The sequence below is a fragment of the Tiliqua scincoides genome, chromosome 2 (assembly GCF_035046505.1).
Source record: "Tiliqua scincoides isolate rTilSci1 chromosome 2, rTilSci1.hap2, whole genome shotgun sequence".
Taxonomy (NCBI): Eukaryota; Metazoa; Chordata; class Lepidosauria; order Squamata; family Scincidae; genus Tiliqua; species Tiliqua scincoides.
In genome coordinates, this window is record NC_089822.1 from 118800472 (window position 1) to 118821357 (window position 20886).

A 20886-nucleotide genomic window follows, 5' to 3' on the forward strand; every position below is an offset into this window, starting at 1 on the left:
AAGGAGAGAACCACACACACAAACACGTGCAAACTCATGCAGCCAGCACCTCACCTCAATGATGTGGTCTCGTCCGTCTTTGCCATGCAGAGCCTCCACAGCACAGATATCCAGACCACCAAAGATTTCTGAACAAGTGTCCACCCATAGCTTGTACCTGCCAAGGGAGGAACGTTGAGATGACTGACACATTACAGGAAGTGCCTCCTGCAGTCTTTTGCGCTGACATTTTTAGCCAGGAGGAGAGAAGGAGAAGCTATGGTGACAGGGGCTCTTCCCCTTGTTTGCCACTGGGATGTAATCCACCCATCACTCTCCCATCATTTTCACCCTCTCCCTTTTCACTCACCTGTCTGACATAGCAATTTGCTCCAACATGGCAGAACCTGTATTGGTTTTCCAGTTCCCTGATACGGAAGTTCTCCTGCCATAGGAAAAAGAAGTCATAAGTGCTGGAAATGGGGGGGAGGGGGAGGAAGCAATAGAGAAAAGGGGGGAGGAGCAGGAATGGAAGCTAAGAACAGGTTCTGAGGGGTGAGCAGATTGCTCTCTCTTTTGTTGACTCATGTGCCTGATAGTGCATAATGAAGTAATTTAAAAAGATTGTGTCCCTCTTAGAGCAACCTGATACAGATACATGGAGCTGGTACAGATAGTCCTAGCATGGAGATTATCATTTGATAAGCTTTACCTGTCATTTTATGGGTGGGTTCAGACAATCATCTAAAACCACAGTTTAGATTACTGCACAGGAATCTGGAAGGAAGGTGGGCTTGCATGCTTCCCTTTCCCTCCCCAGCATGCCAGAGGAAGAGATGGAAACTACTACTTCTGATTTTTAATTAACCATAGCTCTACCTCATGTCATCCAAAATTGGGAAACTATGGCTAGCTTTTACAATGGTTCATTCAAAAAAACCAGGATCAAACTGTGATGTAAGATTCTGGTGTGTGAACAAACATGAATCACAGATGGAGTTGTGGTTAATTTAAAATTGAAAGCAGACACTGTTGATATCCTTCTTTAGTCAACCAAGGAGGAGAGGGATGTGTGCAAGCCCATAGCTCTCCCAGGCTCATTTCAATCCTCCAAACCAGAGATTCTCAACCTTTTTCATTTCATGGCATACTGACAAGGTGCTAAAATCATCAAGGTTGGTTTTTTGACAATTGATGAGGTACCCTGCACTGCCAATGGAGGGCTCTCATACCCCCAATGGCCCTACTAATAAGTGACACTCCCTCAAACTCCCACGGCTTACCTGCAGACCATTTGTGGCACACCAATGTGCCACAGCACACTGGTTGAAAATCACTGCTCTAAACCATGGTTTTGATTATTGTGTGAATCTGCCCTAAGAACATAAGAACAGCCCCACTGGATCAGGCCATAGACCCATCTAGTCCAGCTTCCTGTATCTCACAGTGGCCCCACCAAATGCCCCAGCGAGTACACCAGATAACAAGAGACCTGCATCCTGCTGCCCTCCCTTGCATCTGACATAACCCATTTCTAAAATCAGGAGGTTGCGCATACACATCATGGCTTGTAACCCAGAATGGATTTTTCCTCCAGAAACTTGTCCAATCCCCTTTTAAAGGCGTCCAGGCCAAATGCCATCACCACATCCTGTGGCAAGGAGTTCCACAGACCAGCCACACACTGAGTAAAGAAAGATTTTCTTTTGTCTGTCCTAACTCTCCCAACACTCAATTTTAGTGGATGTCCCCTGGTTCTGGTGTTATGTGAGAGTGTAAAGAGCATCTCTCTATCCACTTTATCCTTCCCATGTATAATTTTGTATGTCTCAATCATGTCCCCCCTCAGGCATCTCTTTTCTAGGCTGAAGAGGCCCAATCGCCATAGCCTTTCCACATAAGGAAGGTGCCCCAGCCCAGCAATCATCTTAGTTGCCCTCTTTTGCACCTTTTCCATTTCCACTATATCCTTCTCGAGATATGGCGACCAGAACTGGACACAATACTCCAGGTGTGGCCTTACCATAGATTTGTACCACGGCATTATAACATTAGCTGTTTTGTTCTCAAATGTTCTCTTGCCCCATATGTTTGTTCTCTTGCCCTATATGATTCAAGCCAAGGGGACAAGTTTAAAAAGCAAAAAATTAAAAAAAATTAAACATTAAAAAATGGCAGCAGTTGTGTGAAATCCTCCTTTAGGGAATGAGTTCCTGGACCGCAAGAGGTTGATTTCTGGAAAAGATAAAGGGTTCTAGCCTGACTCGTGAGGACAGAGATGTCCTTTGCCTGAATGTGGTCAATCGGAATGTGGCTTTTGAAAAAAACTAACTTAGACATGGAACTGTTTTATGTGAATACTATCAATCTGAAATTGGCTTTTTAAAAAATACACTTCCCCCAGCTGAAACTGAGATAGGGAAAAGTGAAATTTTTACCATGACTTTCTATTTTCCAGGACACTTATGGGGCTTTCATAGTTCTTTATTCTGCAGGATAGCCCCTACTCCTGGACCCAGGACACAACTTTGTAGCATCTTCTTCTGGGAGAGGGCTGTTCATGTTTCCCAGACCAAACGAGAAAGCAATAAAACCCCTCAAGCAAAACCAAATGGACAAAAGCATGAAAACAGACCCAGAATGACAACACCTAAGACTAGAAACGTTATACTAGAACAAAACCTCCATGAACTCCACTGGAGCAAAACAGAATGGAGAGAATATGTAGAAGAACCATTTGACATCTGGAACTATCCCCAAAAGTGGTAGTTGGGGAATTCTGGGGGTGGTTCCAGATGTTCTCCATATGCACAGTTAAGTCAGAAACCTAAAACAGCAAGCTAATTACACAGACTACACGCTATTGGGTCCCCACCTCACCAGGAGAAGCAGAAATGGATGCATCATCAGGGTGATTTTGGCCCCTTCAAGAGAGAACTGGCCCTGCTTGTGGTTTCCTGTCCCTTAACTCTGCTAAACAAGGCCCCAGAATCTGAGGGTGAAGCCCTGTTATTGGATGGGCTAGACTAGAGGAAGAACTGCAAGATTATTCAGAATCCCGTCTTGTGCTTGTTCCTGGATCTGACCCTGGAGCAACTCTTTCTGCATTGTTTTGCCCTTAGGGGTCTTTCTCCCCAATTATGTGATTGGGAGCAGAAACAACTTGCTGCATGCTTCCCGACCCCAAAGCCATTGGCACCTTTATTTCCTTCACCTAGGTTCTGAACCTTATGTAGAAACTAGGAACAGGCCATACACTCACCCCAAGGTTGAGCAATGGTAAAAGAAGTGATGAGGCTGAACTGCTCACTCCTTCCTGACATGGCCCCAGAAGAGCATCTGAGTCACTGTTGTGACTGGGTCAAGCTCTAATATGGCAGCTGACTTTTCTACGTTCCAGAACAACTCCATCCATCCCTCTGTTTTCAGGAGAAGAGCCTTGGTCATGTGTGTCCAGGCATTCCCTGCCTGCCCTGAACAGAGGGGAGGTGGTAGGAAGAAGTGTCACAGGTAGAACTGGCCTTTCCCAAGTGGAAGCCTCTATCCCAGCACAGTTGCTGGTGGCATGTCTCCTGCAGATATGCCTCTGCCACTCCACTGGGGGAGGAGAACAAGTATGCTACCATCCAACCCCCCAGATCCCTTCAGCTCTTGTTTTCCATAGGCAGGGCATCAAAACAGGCACGATGCCTTGCACCTCTCTCTTTGCCACTGGAAGGGAGAGAGAATTGAACACCCATTGGCAAAGCAAAAAGCTTTGAATTGCCCCATTGTCATTGAGGAGGCAGCAAGGTTAGCAAGTTTTCCCCTCCTTCCACTATGAAGGTGCTCCAAAGCTACTTTGCTTCTCTGAAACTAGGCACTAACCAAACTGTGGGTTTGGACCCATCAATGGGTCGAGAGCAAATTTTTGGTGGGTCATGAAAAGTTTCTGAAACAAAACAAAAAAATTGCAAGCATCTGTGCCTGGTTTGCAGAAGAAAATTGTTAGCTGCAAGACTAACCTGTGATATGATCTTCATACACCCAAATTTTTGAATTTTCTCTAGTAATTAGCAGGCCATAGGTCACGTGTGAACCCAGTTTCAGCCTTTGGCCTGGAAATCCCTAACAGCATCTGCTGTCCAGATCAGCCTTCTGGGTACTCTAGAATGACTGTAAAGGTTTGCGGGAACAGTCCTTGAACATTTTTAGGGAGACTCCAGCAAATGTCTACACACGCTTACTATATGTAAGATCTCTAGAAGCCTTGGGAGCAAAGGACCCCAATCATCATACATTCTTTAACTTTTTAAATTCTGGTCTTCACAACGTTTCTGTAAACACTATTAGATTAAGTGCACTGTAAACAATATACCAGTAGAACAGTGGTTGTCAACCTGGGGTACATGTACCCCCAAGGGCACTTGACAGGACCTTTAGGGGTCCTTGAAAAAGAATTGAATAATGGCAAAAAAAGGCAGGTAGTGCTCCAGAATGCCTTGCAGGGCCAGCAAGGGAGGTAGCTAGTTGGCTGTGAAAGCCCCACCAGTAGCAGGTTTTTGGTCATCAATTCATGTATGAATCAATGATTGAAAACCAGCACAGTTAAAAAGCTGCAACATAGTATGGAAAATGATCAATCAATAAGAATTTATCAGGACATTTCTGGTACAAACAGTGAAAAGGCACAAACCAGTGTTCTTATAACACATAACTGGGAGTGTGCAATTCAATTCACAGTGGAGAGACAAGCAACAAGGAATAACCGTGAGCATGTGCAGCCGCACATAGTTGCAACCCTGGAGGAGTTGTCTTAGAGACTAACAGCCCTCTAATTATCTCTGCATTGCTTCTGCAGTTTTGCTTCCAGAAATTGCTAGAAAAGCCCTGACCCCTGAGTGACTTCGGAGATAAGGCAAGGTGATAATCTAAGCTTGACTTATTGGCAGAAATTTCTCGCCAGATCAACGAGTATCTATAGTAATTATTTTTAATAATAAAAAATTTTTTCTAGATTAATTTTTTGTCTTGTGGGTCAGAATAGATTTTCATTTTTAAAAGTGGGTTCTGATGCCAAAATGTTTGAGAAGCACTGCCCTAGAACATGAACACCTTTCCCTTGGGAGAAGACACTGCAATACTTGTGGCGCTGCCTACTGGCCCAAGAGAAGGAGCCACCCTGAAAAAGACAGATTTATGAATGCCCTCTGGGAGATTTGGAGAAACGAACTTGTAAAAATGTGAACAAACGAATAGTGATGAAAGCAGGGAGTGCTCAGGCCTTACCACTTAGAAACCAATTTGGAAATTGTGATCAGGAACAGTATGACTGGATGGGTGTTCTGGAAGGGGCATTGTGCTGCAGCAAGGACGGAAAGCAAGATCAGGGAAAGTGACTGAGCTGCAAAGATCAAGGCAAATAGCTTGGAGTGGGGCTGCATGTGTCAGGGTGAAAAGAAAGAGATATGTTTTCAGACATGCTTAAGGAGCATTACCCCACACTCACATGTAGGCCTTGTAGTTGGTACCAATTTTCTGGATACGGATATCATATTTGGCATCAATGAAGGGCTCAGAAGTGGCATAGGTTTTAGTGAGGGCTACCACACTGGCAATGTCCTGGAAATCATATTGGTTCTCCACCTTCACCTGCAAGCAAATACATAGGGATTTCCTTGTTCACTGTGCTCAATGCAAACCAAACTCAGCTGCCATCAGCCATAGCTGTTCCCACCCTACTTTCACCCCCCAAAAATTCTTGGCACTTATGAGCCTCAAAAAAAAGAGTCTCCTGTCCCAGGCTCTGTTACCAAAAGAACCGGGTTTTAGGGGAATTAATACACAGCCCTATTGGAACATGGGACCTTAAGACTGGATGAAAACCAGTGTTCCGCAGAAATTCCTTGTACTTAAAGAAGAGAGAGTATTTCAACAAATGATTACAGCTTTGTTAAAAAGGACACAAAAATATTTATCCAAAAGAGTAAAGGACCATTGTACTGCCCTAACCAGAGTGTCCTATAGTGGTGAGTGCAGTGTCGTGTGAGTGTACTTTGTGCACCCAAAGAAATCAGAAAAAGGAAGGGTTGTAATGAAGGATTTCAGGGGTCCCTGCTCTGCCAACCCCAGCTGCTAGCTAAAGATGGGGAGAGAAAGGAAAAATGGGGGGGTGAGAAGTGAAAGAGTTCAAAGCACTACCTGTCTGGGTGTCTGCTCTGTGAGCAGCAGGTTCTGTGAGCAGCATGTCTGGACAGTGGGGGAGTGACGCCGTGTCTGGACACTCAGGAGAGTGACCATTTGCTAGTCAAACCCCCTAAGCATTTAAGGATTTTGGAAAGCTGGTTGTGTGTAAGCAGAATGTTTGGGGATAAATGTGTAACTTGAAGTTTGAATGGCGCTCAGGATGTCGGTATCAGTTCAGAATGCAAATGTCATCAGAAGGTCGATGACTGGCATCCTGGAAGGGGGAACTTTACAATGACTAAGCAGGGTTGGCAGCTAAAGTACAGATTAGCCCCCTGGTGTCAGAGGATGTCTGGCTACTTAAAATGTTTACATAAATTAATGCAAAATACAGGTATAATTTGATGTTTTGGTACAAACATACAGAAGTTACTGGAATTATATTCAGGAGAGCAAACGCAAACTGTAAACACAATGAAAATGAAAATATGCATGACAGGATTACCAAATTGTATTCAGCTAGAGATACAAAGTAAGATTATCATTTCCTTTCCAGGATGTGTGATTGTGGAAGGGAGGGAATGCAAACAAACAACCAAGAGTCTGAGCTTGACCAAAGTGGAAATGAGGCCTTGTATGCCAGCGTTTCTGGGAGAATAGTTTATCTTGCATGCTGGTATCCATATATGAAGGCCTGTGAAATGTTTCTTGATATCAAAGTAGCATAACCAGAAATACAATAAAATGGGGGTGGGGGGAGTTGAATTTTCTCGTAACCGTTCATAGTTCACTGTTTTGTCCAAGCTTTCTTGAATCAGCTCTCGAAGAGAAGCACCAATGCTGGGCTGTTGCAAGCAAATAGCTGGATAGTTAGTTGAGGGATTATTGGTCATGGTCTGCATGTTCATCCCACTGTTGCCTTTGGTCAACATGTTTGGCAGGCTTTTGTATTGTGTGAATATACCAGGGGAAGTAAAGCTACTCTCAAACTACTTCTACCATCTTAAAAACTGTTCTCTGTTTCCAGTCTAAAAAAAAAACAAAGTTCAGTGTGAGTTGCAGCAGTAGCTGTGGGGCAACAGGTCTACAGTGTTGAGAGTTTAGGCCGGCGGAAGGGTGAAAGGTAGGCTAATTCTTTCCTCAACTACATCACCTCCTTGAAAAGCAAGTGCAAGCATAGAGGCAACCCAGGCAAAGCCTGGTTTGGGCACAAAAGTCATAAGGGCACGAACCACAGCTAGGCTGATATCTTTGAGACAGAGCAGCACTGAAATGTACAGAAGCAGCTCAGGAGCTTTTGGCTGGTTGGTTACTTTGCATTTCAGGCAGGGTCAGCCCAATCCCAACACTCTGGTGTCTCAGAACTCAAGAAGTGCTAAGACACTGCCTAAGGCAGGGGGTTGGACTAGATGACCTAGTAGGTCCCTTCCAACTCTATGATTCTATGACACAACAGTTAAAGCTGATTAATCCAAGCTGGCAAAAGCACTGGGCTGGCCTTAAACATGTATTGCTGAATGGGGCAGACTAGAAATTAGCACAACGGTGGGGCTGGACAGGAGGGCAGGGTGACTTCTTCTGGCACAGGAATGTCATGTAAAGACTGCTTCATGTCCGGCTACCAGCAGACAGTGAATGGAAATGGTATACCTATGAGAGTTTGCAAATCACCCGGGAGGCACTCTGGTAATCGTTCCTGAAGTCACTGGAGCTAATCACAAGTAAACCTGCATAGTTAGGTTTTTATTTCTCAAACTTCTATCCTGACTTCAAAAGATGTTAAATGGTTGGCAACCTTCAGTCCCAAAAGACTATGGTATAAGCCTACAGCACCTGGTATTCTCAGGCGGTCTCCCATCCAAGTACTAACCAGGCCTGACCCTGCTTAGCTTCCGAGATCAGACAAGGTTGGGCATGTGCAGGGTAACAGCTTGGTTTTACTTTACATATGGATAGATAGGAACAGAATGCCTCAATCTGTATTGATAATGGTGATAGAGGTATTTGTTTCTTGTGCGTAAGATAGGGTTACAGCCTTAGTCTTACTGAACACAATGGGCTTACTTCTGAGTAAAATAAAAAACACTGTTTTCGAACACCTCTCATGATACTTAATCTAAAAAATTTTTTTAGATTGTTCAGAGATTGAATTAGATTGAATCCCATACCCTCATCATTTGGTGCCATACCTCCAAGGGGTATGCATACGCCTTTCACTGTTCTAGATACTTAAAAACCAATTAAACATGGGATACTCACTGAATTTATCTTTGTTAAACTTTGCTTCACAGGTTGCACAGATCCCATTTCCAATGACCTCTCTGTAAGTAGGGGACTAAGGGCCCAATCCTATCCAACTTTCCAGCACTGATGCAGCCATGCCAATGGGACATGCACTACATCCTGGGGGGGGGGGGGAGTTACAGAGGCCTCCTCAAAGTAAGGGGATGCTTGTTCCCTTACTGAGGGACTGCATTGCAGCTACATCAGCACTGGAAAGTTGGATAGGATAGGGCCCTAATTGGTGTCTTTCACCACAAAAGTGCACATTTATGTATTCCTAAAGAGCTCCAGCGACTTGGGGCTTATTTTTTCCACCTGGACTACGAAAAGGAACACAAGTCATTTACAAATTTCAATATGGATACAACTTCTATCTGCAGTGCAGAGCTGCAGTAACACTGTCTGAAATAAAATCTGTGTTCTACAGGTGTGGAAGGAGACCCTCAACCTGGTGAAAAGAAATCATGCCACTCACCTTGCCCATTCCTGAGTGAGCATGTCCCATCTTCACTACCACTGGATACTTGGAAGTTGTGAGCTGGAAAGAGGAGAAAGAATAGTCGGAAAACAGTGGCTATCCCTGTGATAGGGATAACAAGAGTCCACAGGGGTTACTGTAGTGCCCAGGACACTTCAATGCTAGAAGGGAAATTACAGGTGACACAAAACCAAGTACTGAGAATGCTACAGAGGACAAGCTATAAGTCATTTAAAACTATCTTAAATAGAGATCATGAAAAAATATGAGTACTCCAGTGTTGTGCATGAGAAAGCAGAAACAAATTCTCAAGCATAAGGTCAAATTCACATAGCCAAGTACATGGCTTGAGATAAGAACATAAGAACAGCCCCACTGGATCAGGCCATAGGTCCATCTAGTCCAGCTTCCTGTATCTCACAGCGGCCCACCAAATGCCCCAGGGAGCACACCAGATAACAAGAGACCTCATCCTGGTGCCCTCCCTTGCATCTGGTCCCTTGCCTCTGCATCTTGACCTCTTACTATATGATAGCAGGTAAGCTGAACAGGTGAACTGCCTCCATTAAAAAGCAGAATGGCATATACAAAACTTCTACTGTGACTTTTACCTGTTTTGGCTTATTTATATAGGTAAGAAATCACTTGATTTGGCAGTCAACTACTGATGAACTTGTATGTGCACAAATCAGCCCCAAGACAGAGATAAATATACTATAGCCTGTCCAAGGGAGATTTAAAGACTATATGTATTTTTAAATATTCTTCTACATGGCTGCTTCCTGCCATCAAACACAGAATTACAGATATGGCAGGAGGTCTGGCTCAGTTGGTAGAGCTGCCGCCTTGTATGCCTGAAGATCTGAGGCTGCCAGTTCGAAACAACCGGAAGTACCCGAGAACTGACGACACGCTGATATACTGATGAGCTGACCCTCGGTGGCAGAGAGGAGTTGCCGTCAAGTGGAGCATGGGAGGCAAAGGGCCAGAAAGAAGCCAGACCGGGAAGGAATCCAGTTGGAAAGAGGAGTTCTATGAAAGACTAGAACTATTCAATTGTAAAAATCCCTACGGGGGTTTAGAACAGCCTGCCTATGTAAACCACCTTGGATTAAAGTCTGAGGAGAAATTTGACGATCAAAGAAAGGCAGTATATAAATACCTGTATAAATATAAATATAAATATATTCATCTTTAAACATATCTGGGAGCCCTGATTGGGCTCTGGTTCTCCAACATATTTAGGGACACATAGCCACCATTCACTCTTGTCATGCTTGCTGTGGGAAATGTTGTAACACCAATGTAACTGTATGGCATGGAACCACGCTATGTCCCACTCTATGTCACTCAATAGTCCCCCTCTATGCAGCACTGCTAAGATCTGGAGTACTGTACCACATTACGTTCCAGGCACCCATGACTTTGCTGACAAAGTGAAAAGGGTTCAGCAGAGAGAAAGGCTAATTAGAAGTAGTCTGTCTATTCTGGACACAATTACAAAGCATAAGGAAAGAGGAAGAAAAAGATTCTTGAGACCATGTAAAAAGAGGAGGGAGCATCTCCACTAACTATTCTCCATACAACTCTCTCTGCCAACTTCTTGACAGTTTGCCTTTACTGACAACAGGAGATTTAGCACAAGAGTTTGATCTGGCCTGGTGTTCGCTGCACTGCATGGACTTGAACAGAGGGAAGTTTCCCCCAGTTTATCAGAATGTTAATATGCAAGGTTGGCTCCAGAGAGTGGCAAGTGGGTCTTTTGCAACAGAACAAAAACTGACTGAAGGTTCACTGCCCCTGCGGCACTTCCAATCTCACTTTGTAACCAAAGTGCATCCTGAGAAAATCTGATTTTGTCTTCCCCAGAGCTCTTCTAGGTTAAAAGGCGCTGCTGAGGATGCCTTACTCCAAACCCTGGAGCTTACATTGCACATATGTACATAGATCACAATCTCACAAAATGCAAATCACAACTCAGTCTTGTCCTTTGGCTCAAAACAAGATGAACGTTGCAGTTTCATAGAACACATATTGTTATGGCACATTATATTCTATTATGCAAAGTGAAAAAATAGTATCTTTAGATTTTTGGACAGCTTAATAGCTGACAGTCCTTGGTCACTGGTTTGTGATTACTCCATCTCCTGGACAGAGATTGAAGGAAACAGCTTTGCATTCCAGCCTGGCCCCTGAGGCTTGCAGCTACTTGGCAGGAAGATGCCTTGGAGAAATGCAAGGGAGTGCTGTTGCTTTTGAGGAACAGATACAGTTTCAAGATTAGGACTGCCTGACTATCTGCATCCATCAGCATCTTGCTCAATTTATATATTTGTAAATAAACAGACATTACAAAAACAACGTGCGTCTCCAGTATAAGGAAACTACAAAGGGACACAGTGAACCCTCCTCCATTTGGGGAAGTAGCGAGTGCAAAGCCATAGTGTCCTGATGACCTTTCATTTCTTTGTGCAAATTCAGCTCCACCAATCACTGACTCACAGTAAATGTGAAGTAACTTCAGCAACATAAAAGGGGGAAGTGCAACTATTCTCCAAAATTGCCCAATTGTCATTATGGCATTTTAAAGAAGAAAGGCCCAGAAGGATGATGATGTAAACAAACTACGCAAATACCCCTCTAGGAAAATTCAGCACCCACCCCCAGTGCACACTGATGAGAGCTTGCATGTAAAAACTGAATTGCCAGCAATGTGAAAATGGGGATCTCTTACTGTAAATTCTTACTTTTGGAAGAAGGACATTAGTAATACCCTAGAGTTGCCCTTTCCAATACTTAAATGCTAATATCAGAGATGGTTACCCAACAGCCCATGGGCTAGCTGAAGTCACCAGTTTTATGCCTGGCCCCCAAGAAACCTACCAAGTTGTATTTCTTTGTTGCACTTCTACTCTTCTTTCAAGAAGCTGGAAATGGCTTCCACAGCAACTCCCTGTCATGAATAGGTACAGTTTAGGCCTAGGTTAGCATGTGAAGCCTGAACCAAATTAAGTCAGTAACGGAGAAGTGGCTAGCAGTTCCTAGCTGCAAGAATGTGAGTAAACAAACAAAAAGATTGTTGTCTCTCCTTTGCTGGCCAGAAAGGACAGATAACAAGAATTACAACCCACTGGAATGTTTAACACCCCAGTAGACTGAGGGGCGCCTGATCAAGCGGAATGGAATGCAGCTATAGAACTCCGGTTGGGAGGGGTAAGAACTAGGAGGACTAGCAACCAGACCCACTCCGAGAAGGTTCTGTCCTCAAAAGTTTCTGGTTGGACAGTCTAAATAAGCATGAAGTCACCTCAGTACTATTAGCATGAGAAGTATAATAATGAGTGCCCCAAGGGGTGTGTCCGGTTCTTCTTGGGTAGAGTTTTTGGGTGTAACATCCTGCATGCTGTGAGCTCTATTGTCCACCATGGGCATCTGGCCTCACAGGTAGCCTGAAGCTAAGAGATCTACAAGAGTAACTGACCCAGGTGAGAGATAGGTATTAATAGAGATACCCAGCTAGCTTTATTATTTTATTGCTGATATGTTTTCTAGATGTTTATGCCTCCAGCATTTGCTTCCTTATGTAACCTTATGTACTTTATAAACGAAAATCTCTTTTACCAAGTTGTTTCGTTGTCTGTTGGGGACAAAGGTTCAGAATCCTGCCTAGCAAGCTACCAAGTGCTCACTGAGGTCTAGTAACTTGAGGACTGAAGCTTTAATTGGAGAAAGAGCTCAGTGCCTGCAAGGGATAGAGTTAAGCCTAGGGTCTCAGTGTCCCTGGACTGAGGCACTGGCACAAACAGGGTGGTGGCAGTACTACTGGATGGGGGGGGGGGGGCTTGAGGGCTTTAGGGTTCAAGAACCAAGAACTCTGAGCACCCCAACCCCCCTAGGTTTACAACACTCCCACAGCCCAATCCTATCTGTCACAGCATGAAGCTGTGCCCAAACAGGATGCACTGCATGCTACATGGGGGGGGGGCAACCAGGAGGCCTGGAAAATATTTTTCTTTACTCCCCCCATAACTCCTCAACTGCCAGTGGATCTCCTCAGTCATGCACCAGCTCTTTAGCAGGTACAAGTCCAAGGAAACAAAGGGGGCATGTCAGCTCACTTCAGAGGGAATATCATCTGTCGCAAGCTGCCTGTGCTAAGTGCCACCCCCTCCCGCCTCCAACCTGCCCCAAGACCTGTCCCAATTCTTCCACCCCCTTGCCCTATTGCACCCCCACCAACTTACGGCATTGGCAAGGCTCCCCTTCTTTACAGCTGTATGCAAAGGCCTTCCCAATGCCTGCACTAGCAGCCTGGAAGCCTTCGGCTCCACCTGCTTCCAGGTGGCCTCCCATAATGCATAAGATTGGGCTGCAAGTCTCCCATCTAGAAGCTGAGCAGACTGACCTATGCTTAATTTTAACCTTTTAACATTGTGACAGCATATCTGTCTCCAGACCATATTCAAGAGGTGTCATGAGGGAAGAGTAAGGTTTCCCCTTTCGTTTCAGGCTACATGAAAAAATGCAGCAAATGCTCTTACACTGTGTTGCTCTGGGGCAAGTTAATCTTGAATTCATAAAAAAGCATACATTTGACCTCTCTGTGGAATTCTACCACTCTCTCCAGATCTTCCCCACCATCCTAATCACTAATAAAAACAAAACTGGTCCCCAAGCCATTCTCTGAGACTTAAGATGGCATCCAGCATAACTCTCCCTCTGGAGCAAGCTACTCCGCATGTTATCTTTAACCAAAATGTGGCAAAAAGTTTGCAGGAACTGTCATTATCGGGAAAAGAATTTTTTTTTAAAGTTGTAAGGAAGAGAGATATTCTACATGTCAGTGTTTTATTTTATAATTATTACAATATTTGTATATGCTTTTTCAACAGTAATAGCTCTCAAGGAGGATTGCAATAATAAAATCAAATTGAGAATGTTTGCCCTCTGTGGATGTTTGCCCTCCGTGCCTCTTTAATAGTGCTTTTGCTTGACTGCTTCCCTGGACGAATTTGTTTCTCCCCCAATGACTCGAGGATATGGTTGGGTGCTGCTTTGTTTTGATGTTTTCTACATACTATTTTAATACATAGTATTTTTATTATGGAGCTTTGTAAGCTGCACTTGCTTTGGCATGGGAAAGGTGGGATATACATTTTTCAAATAAATAAAAAAATAAATACTAAGCAGATAATATTGTTCTCAGAATGACAGATCCGGAAGACCTGGCACTGTCAATGGGTATCAGGTTCAGTGGCTCCAGGCTCTACTCCCCTGAAATGAAGTAGTGGCAGAGGATGTTCGGGGGGGGGCATTCAGAGCCCTCTCCTGAGTCAGAGCCTCTCCTCAGTCAGGTGGGTTTCATTACCCCAATGTTGCCTGTGCGTGTGTGAACAGCAATCCTGAAAACAACCTAATAAGGTTTGTTTTCTGGCCCGCCCTTTTTTGGCTCATGAGTGCCTATATGGCCTGCATCACCCCTGCTTCATCCTCATCCCTACTCACTCTGCTTTTAGACAGGGTGAACAGGCAGCAAGGGAAAGAGAAAGGCTGTAGAGAAGACAGAAGTGGCCTCTTCCACTTGCTGTCTGCCTGTCCAAAAGTAGAGTAAGTGGGGAAGAAGAACACTTCAGCAGTGGGACATGGAAGCTGAGGTAGGGGGCTGCCATTGCCACAGAAATCCTCTTCCCATTTACCTTCCTTTCCAAAAGGAAGAAGACTGAGGTAGTGGCAACTATACACAACTAGCACAGCCTAAGCCTGCACAAAAGAGAACAGCAGGATGAGGGCTAGTCCACAGAGGGAGCAGCCAGCTAGGTGGAGGACATGCTGTCACAGTGTGTATGCTGTGCATGCAGATAAGGGAACTGCCAGTTCATCACTCCCCACAGCCCACATTCAAAGCAGGCACTTCACCCAGCCTCATAAGTGGGCTGACCCCAATTGGGGGTGGGGGCTGAAAGACAAAAGTCACCAAGTAAGTTCATAACAGAGGCAAGATTCAGACTAAGGGCTTTCTGCTTTGCAGCACAGCTGCTTAGTTTCAGTGCAATACCAACAAGTTATGACAGTATCAAATATCAAGATAACCAGGCGCCTGGAATTTTTGCAGCCTTTGGTTCAAGTATGGCCTCAAGGCTTCACCTGTTACCAGATTCCTAAACTAAAGGCTCATCAACATGGAACTTACTTGAAGATCATCATGCTTTGACAGCCTTACACAATATGGGGATTCATAGTAGTTGATGCAGTGAGAAGGTCATGACTGGCTGCAGTTCCTTGGCGTGCACAATATGCTACATATACATTCTGCAAAATCCCCATGAGTGAGATCATCAGATGAGACAATCCTGCATGTGCGTTTCATGCTTCTCCATAGGAATTTTGTAATATGAGGCAGTCCAGAAAAATGCAGTTCTGATGTAAAATGCACGCATTAGCAAATAGAAAGCTGGGATTGACTGTGACTTCCTATTAAGTGTACATTCAGTGACAAACTGGATTTGTGGGGTAATATGTGAAACAGAGCAAGAAACTGATCCTAGCTCACTGACACACTTAGGGCGCAATCTTAACCCCTTATTTCAGTGCTTTCCAGCACTGACATAAGGGCAATGCAGCTCTGAGGTAAGAGAACAAACGTTCCCTTACTTTGAAGAGGCCTTTGTGAGTGCCCCCCAACTGCAGGATGCAGCACATGCCCCACTGGCATCACTATGCCAGTGCTGGAAAGCACTGACATAAGGGGTTAGGATTGCATCCTTAGCTGTATAACACTCGTATTTCCAAATATGCAAGAAATTTAATACTTTATATTTTCAGGCATATAAAACTGAATTGATCACCTAAATTGTCACATGTGAACTGGTCCAATGACTCTCTTAAACATGTGTGGTCAATCTCACATCAATTTCACTTCCTGACCCCAAATCTGGAAGGCTGATTCTGGAGTGAAACTGAACCAAGCCTAACCATTCTAAAGTCACTTCACCACAGAAACTGAAATAAAGTTATACCTCTTGTGTTGTTACACAATAAAAATAAAAGATGGAAAGCACCACTTTTTATATTTAGTAAGGGGAGGGCAATTGTCCCTTTTCACCTCAGCACCTTCTTTTCCCTTGGTTGTTTAAAGGCGTTTTTTCTGCATCTTTTTATATAGTCAGTCCTATTGTGACAGGGATCCATTTATTTAGTTATATGGACTTTTTATGGACTTTTTTTTTTTAAAGGAATATATAAGTATAAAAGAGTTAACTAGTCAAAACAGATATATTTTTCAGCTCAGTTTCAAAATCCACTGGCACCTGCAAACAAACATTTAGAACTGGGATGAGTAAAAGCTGATCAGGATCCATTGATAGATCTTTTTAGATGATACGAAATAGCTCAACAAAGGTTTCTAATTCCTAGGTTTCTTAACAGCAACAAGCACATAGGTAGGTAGCACATGGCCATAATAAGATTAGTAACCAGTGATAAATGTGTCCTCCATATATTGTCTAACTCCTTTTAAAGCTATCTAAACCAGTGATTCTCAAACTGGTGGATCAAGACCCACCAGGTTGTATAAAGCTTCCCCTTTCCCTTTAAGAGGTGGGGAAAGGGGAGAGGGCAGCTAAGGGTGGCGCTTTTACTCTCAGATGGCCAGCACGAGGTCCAGGAGGTGTGGGGAGCCCCATGCAGCCCTCTGCAGGACTCCCCGATGCTTAGAATGTTCAAACAGAGCAACTGAAAAGCACCTCCTGGAAACTGGAATCGCTTTTCGATCGCTCCATTTGAACATTCTAAGCATCAAGGAGCCCTGCAGAGGGTTGCACTCTCCACACCTCCTGGACCTCATGCTGGCCATCTGTGAGTAAAAGCACCCCTCCTTTGCCACCCTTAGCAAGGTGATCCTGGGAATCACGTCGATGCCCTTGCCCCTCCCCTACAGAGACTTGCTTAGGGAGTAAATCTCCCTAAAAGTTTGAGAATCACTGATCTAAGCTATAGGCCATCAGCATATCTGTGGTAAAAAATTCCACAAACTATTTATGCACGTGATGGAAGATGTTCTTCATTTTGTCCATCTAAAAACAACCACCAATCAGTTTCATTAGTTTCACTGTCTGCAGACTGCCTGTCCCTGCTTGAGATTGGAGCGTTGGAATAAGATAATTACTACCATACTGACATTAGCACAACTAACTAGAGTTGTAGAGCATAGTTGTGGGCTGAGCACTACATATCTATGAACTAACCATTCAGTCTCAGTTCTCCTTGCGTTAAATAGACTTACCAATAGCCTCTCACTCCAAGTTGTTAGAGATGCCTGAGAGAATTACTCTGCAATCTAGAAAATACCAGTGAAATTTGTATGAACGCTGACAACAACAAATTACAGTATGATGGTGTTAGAAGCCAACCCAGAAATCAGGTCAGTACATCTGATTGCACAGTCCACAGCCAGCCAACTTAGCCATTATTATCAAAGCCTGTGGATTAGAATGACATTTAAGCTTGAACAATTAAATGTGGTTTTTTTGCACATCGTGGAAAGATGTTACATGGTGCAGGAATTGGCAGAGAAAGAGGAACCGTTGTGGCACATGTGGGAATCATCTATGTGGAAGAGAATCCTACAGGTATTCTAGCCACCTATGCCTGGCTGGTATGTAGCAACTTCACTCAGCAGGGAGATGAGTCTTGGTCCTGATGCACAATATAGCAGGGAAAACTGACTTTACTCCCCCCGTAGTCACTCTATGGACCACTCTCTGCAAGTGGACTTTCCTACGTGTCTTTAATTTCTAGTAGGAAACTGGGTGCACTCTGCTGTTACCTCCAGTTCCTGGGCAGCCTAGGGCCCAGGCTGGTCTTGGTCTCCCTGCAGTTCATTCCAGTGGCCAGGTCAGGCTAAATTTCTACCCATCAGTTAAAGAGCCAGTATGGGCTTGAATCCCCTGCACAACATCACATCTGATAAGCATGAATGCTTCTCCTTTGCCACACACATACACAAGAAAGCCTGAACAGCTGCAGGTTCGTTTGACATGTACCTGTGGGTGAAAACAGAAAACTGCATAGATCTCAAACAAGGAGCAAAAGTGATTTTCAACAGGAAATTGACATCCATGCTGGAAAGTTTTGTATGAACCTTCCTTATGGGCATGTATGGCGATGCTTATCTTTAGAATCAGAAGGATGCTAATCGGAAAAGAGAGAATGGAAAATAATGTGCTTTATGACCCAATCTTACTTGCATGGGCCACCGTTGGAACTAGCATTCCAGTGGTGGAATGCACTTTATGTCCATCACAAATAACCTGCCAGCAGTGCTTGAAGCTGTGTGCTACTGGCCTGTCAGTGGCCAGGCCAGAGCAGTCCTGCGCACAGTGGCAGAAGATAGAGTACCCGTTAGGTAGGTAAGCAAGGGTGGTACCCAGTGCAGGCGACTTGCTCCAGATGTTATTCTCTTCAATAGCAGCCAGCACGCCCCCTTTCTCTCCTTAGGCCTGTGCCAGCTAAAGAGTTGTGGCAGGTCTGAGGAAACCCAATGGCAGTTGAGGGGCTTATGGGGAGATAAAGGAAAAAGTTTTCCCATATCACTCACAAACCTCCCAATCTGCCCCACCCATGGGATGCAGTGCAAGCCTTTTTGGCACTGTGGCATTAGTGTGTGTGTGGGGGGGGGGGGGAGATGATAGGATTGGGCTGTAACTTTACCTCAGAGAGAGAAGAAAGTTGCAGATAAAAACCAAGCATTTAAAAAAACTGTCAGAGGAAGAGGGAACATTGTTCATACAGGTTCCAGTCCAGCTAAAACTAGCTATGACCTAAGTTTCATGGAAAACCATGGAAAGCAAGTGCAGAATGAGGTAGTCGAGTCTCGAGGTGGAAGAATGGACTGTATCACTACAAACTGCAAAGGGGGGAAATCTTAAACATAGGGCCCAATCCTATCCAACTTTCACGCACTTGTGCAGTCATGCCAACAAGTCACGAGCTCCATTCCACAGTGGGGAGGCAATCACAGAGGCCTCCTCAACAAAACATTTATTCTTTTATCTCAGGGCTGCATTGCAGCTGCATCAGCACTGGAAAAGTTTGATAGGATTGGGCTCTTAGAATGTTTGAAGGGCTCTAGAAACATTGAAATATTTCCACAACAGCCTCATAGTTTTATCAAATTGTATGCACTTGTGACATAGATAGATGGGGAAAAACCTTACGGGGAGAAATACATTCGGTGATTCTTAAATTTCTGTTAGCTAGGACAAGAAATTTTTTTCTGAATTAAATTCAGAGGCACACCTCATTCATACACCCCAAAATATTTACTCTGCAAGTAATAATTGCCCAAGAACCCAACCCCTTTGCCACTGTCACTGACACAGTGACACTGTCACACCCAACCCCTGTCACTGATCTGGGAGTGCTTTGTGAATTGAAAGAGGTGGGCCCAGAGCAGCAACTTGTTCTCAGTCATGACAAGTAACCTCTTGTGAGGATAGGCAATGATGTGGCATTTCTGCATCCGGAATGATTGAATAATCCATTTGTATTCAGTGCACAGTAGAATTCCCTGCCCTCGGTGGGTGGTGATTCAAAGGAAGTAAGACCAAACCACACAGAGAGGCATTGGGCAGCCCCTCTCTGTAGGTGGGCACTTTGGTTTTGCAGGAGCCTTTAATCATCAAATGAGCACAGTGTTTACGGTGCTAGCCATAGTGACACACTAGTATGTCCGATCACATAGTTTAGGAATTAGTGAATTAATGTAGCTCAAACAATTTAGCAATTTACAAACCTGTTACAAATCTTACAAAGATTTCCTTACAAATCTGTGGTTGATCAGCAGTCTGAATGAAAGGACCAAACACTTGCAAGTCTGGTACCCACAAGGGCCATAAGGATCAACAGAAGGGGCAAGGCTATTGTTACACCTCAAGAGCAAGGGTACCTCTAAAATAGGTTTGAGACATGCCTTAAAAATTTTATAATGTGATGGATTTTCATATCTCACACTTTGGATCTTTAATTTCAGTCTTTGATACCAACACCTGACAAATTTCAGAATGAAAACTGGACAATGAAAATGTGGCATTTAACAATGTGATTTTTTATTCAGGGGAACGTTTCTTGATTGGTTGAATGAATGAAGTTTGTATAAAACTGACTCAGAGTGCAATCCTAATTAACTATTCCATCAGTACAACCACCGCTCTGCTGGCTTAGCGTGTTGCCAAGGTGCTGTAAAGCATGTTTGTGACTACTCTAGAGTCAATAGCACTGGCGGAAAGGCCTGCTAGCACTGCGTTCATTCCCAGGGCCACCGACAGAGGTGAGTTTTGGAGGGGCTGGGAAAAGGTGACAGGAGGGTGTTCTGGAGGCAGAAAGGTGGAGGACCGGGGGGGTGGGATCAGTGGGACGCAATGCAGTTTAGGATTACCTGAGTGATTGCAAGTCCGCTGCCACAAACTATTCAAGGTCTGACTGTTTTCATGTTAGATTTTTCAGATACTGTCAAATACAGATCTGTCGGTGGGTGTCAAATGTCAATGCTGAATATAAAATATTTGCCGAGTATCTACAAACATTTGAAGACTGTTCACAATTCAAGATGTACAGAGCATCAGTTTTTTATGAGGCAAACTCACTTCTGCTCTGCTCAAATTCCCTGAAGCAGAAAGTGCTTCTTGAGTGAGTTATTTCCCTGTTTCAGAAGCTATCTTTCTAGTAGTGATATCCTGAAGCAAAGATTCTTGATGAGAGGAAAGGGCCAGGCACTCAAGGAATTCTTTAGCAAAAAAGAGGGAAGGGTGTCTGATCTTGAAGGTTAAAGTGGGGCACATTCCAACTCAAGAGACAAATTGCAGTGTTTTGAACAAGGAGAGGGATTAACCACAGAGACGGCTCAGAGAAATGAGGAATTTCCCATCAAGACCAGACATTCCTCCAAGGGCTGCAATTTTGAAACCCACATGTTAAAATAACAT

General features: G+C 44.1%; 1 protein-coding gene across 1 annotated transcript in view; it reads right to left on the reverse strand.

Annotated features, from left to right (window-relative positions):
• The window catches only part of SYN1 (synapsin I), a 94705-nt gene that overhangs the window by 13059 nt on the left and 60760 nt on the right, over positions 1–20886 (reverse strand). The window contains exons 6-9 of the mRNA XM_066613960.1: positions 8903–8965; positions 5468–5610; positions 350–424; positions 55–157 (exon numbers count right to left, since the gene is read on the reverse strand). Of these exons, the coding sequence (XP_066470057.1) occupies positions 55–157; positions 350–424; positions 5468–5610; positions 8903–8965 (384 nt within the window). The remainder of the gene's footprint in view (positions 1–54; positions 158–349; positions 425–5467; positions 5611–8902; positions 8966–20886) is intronic.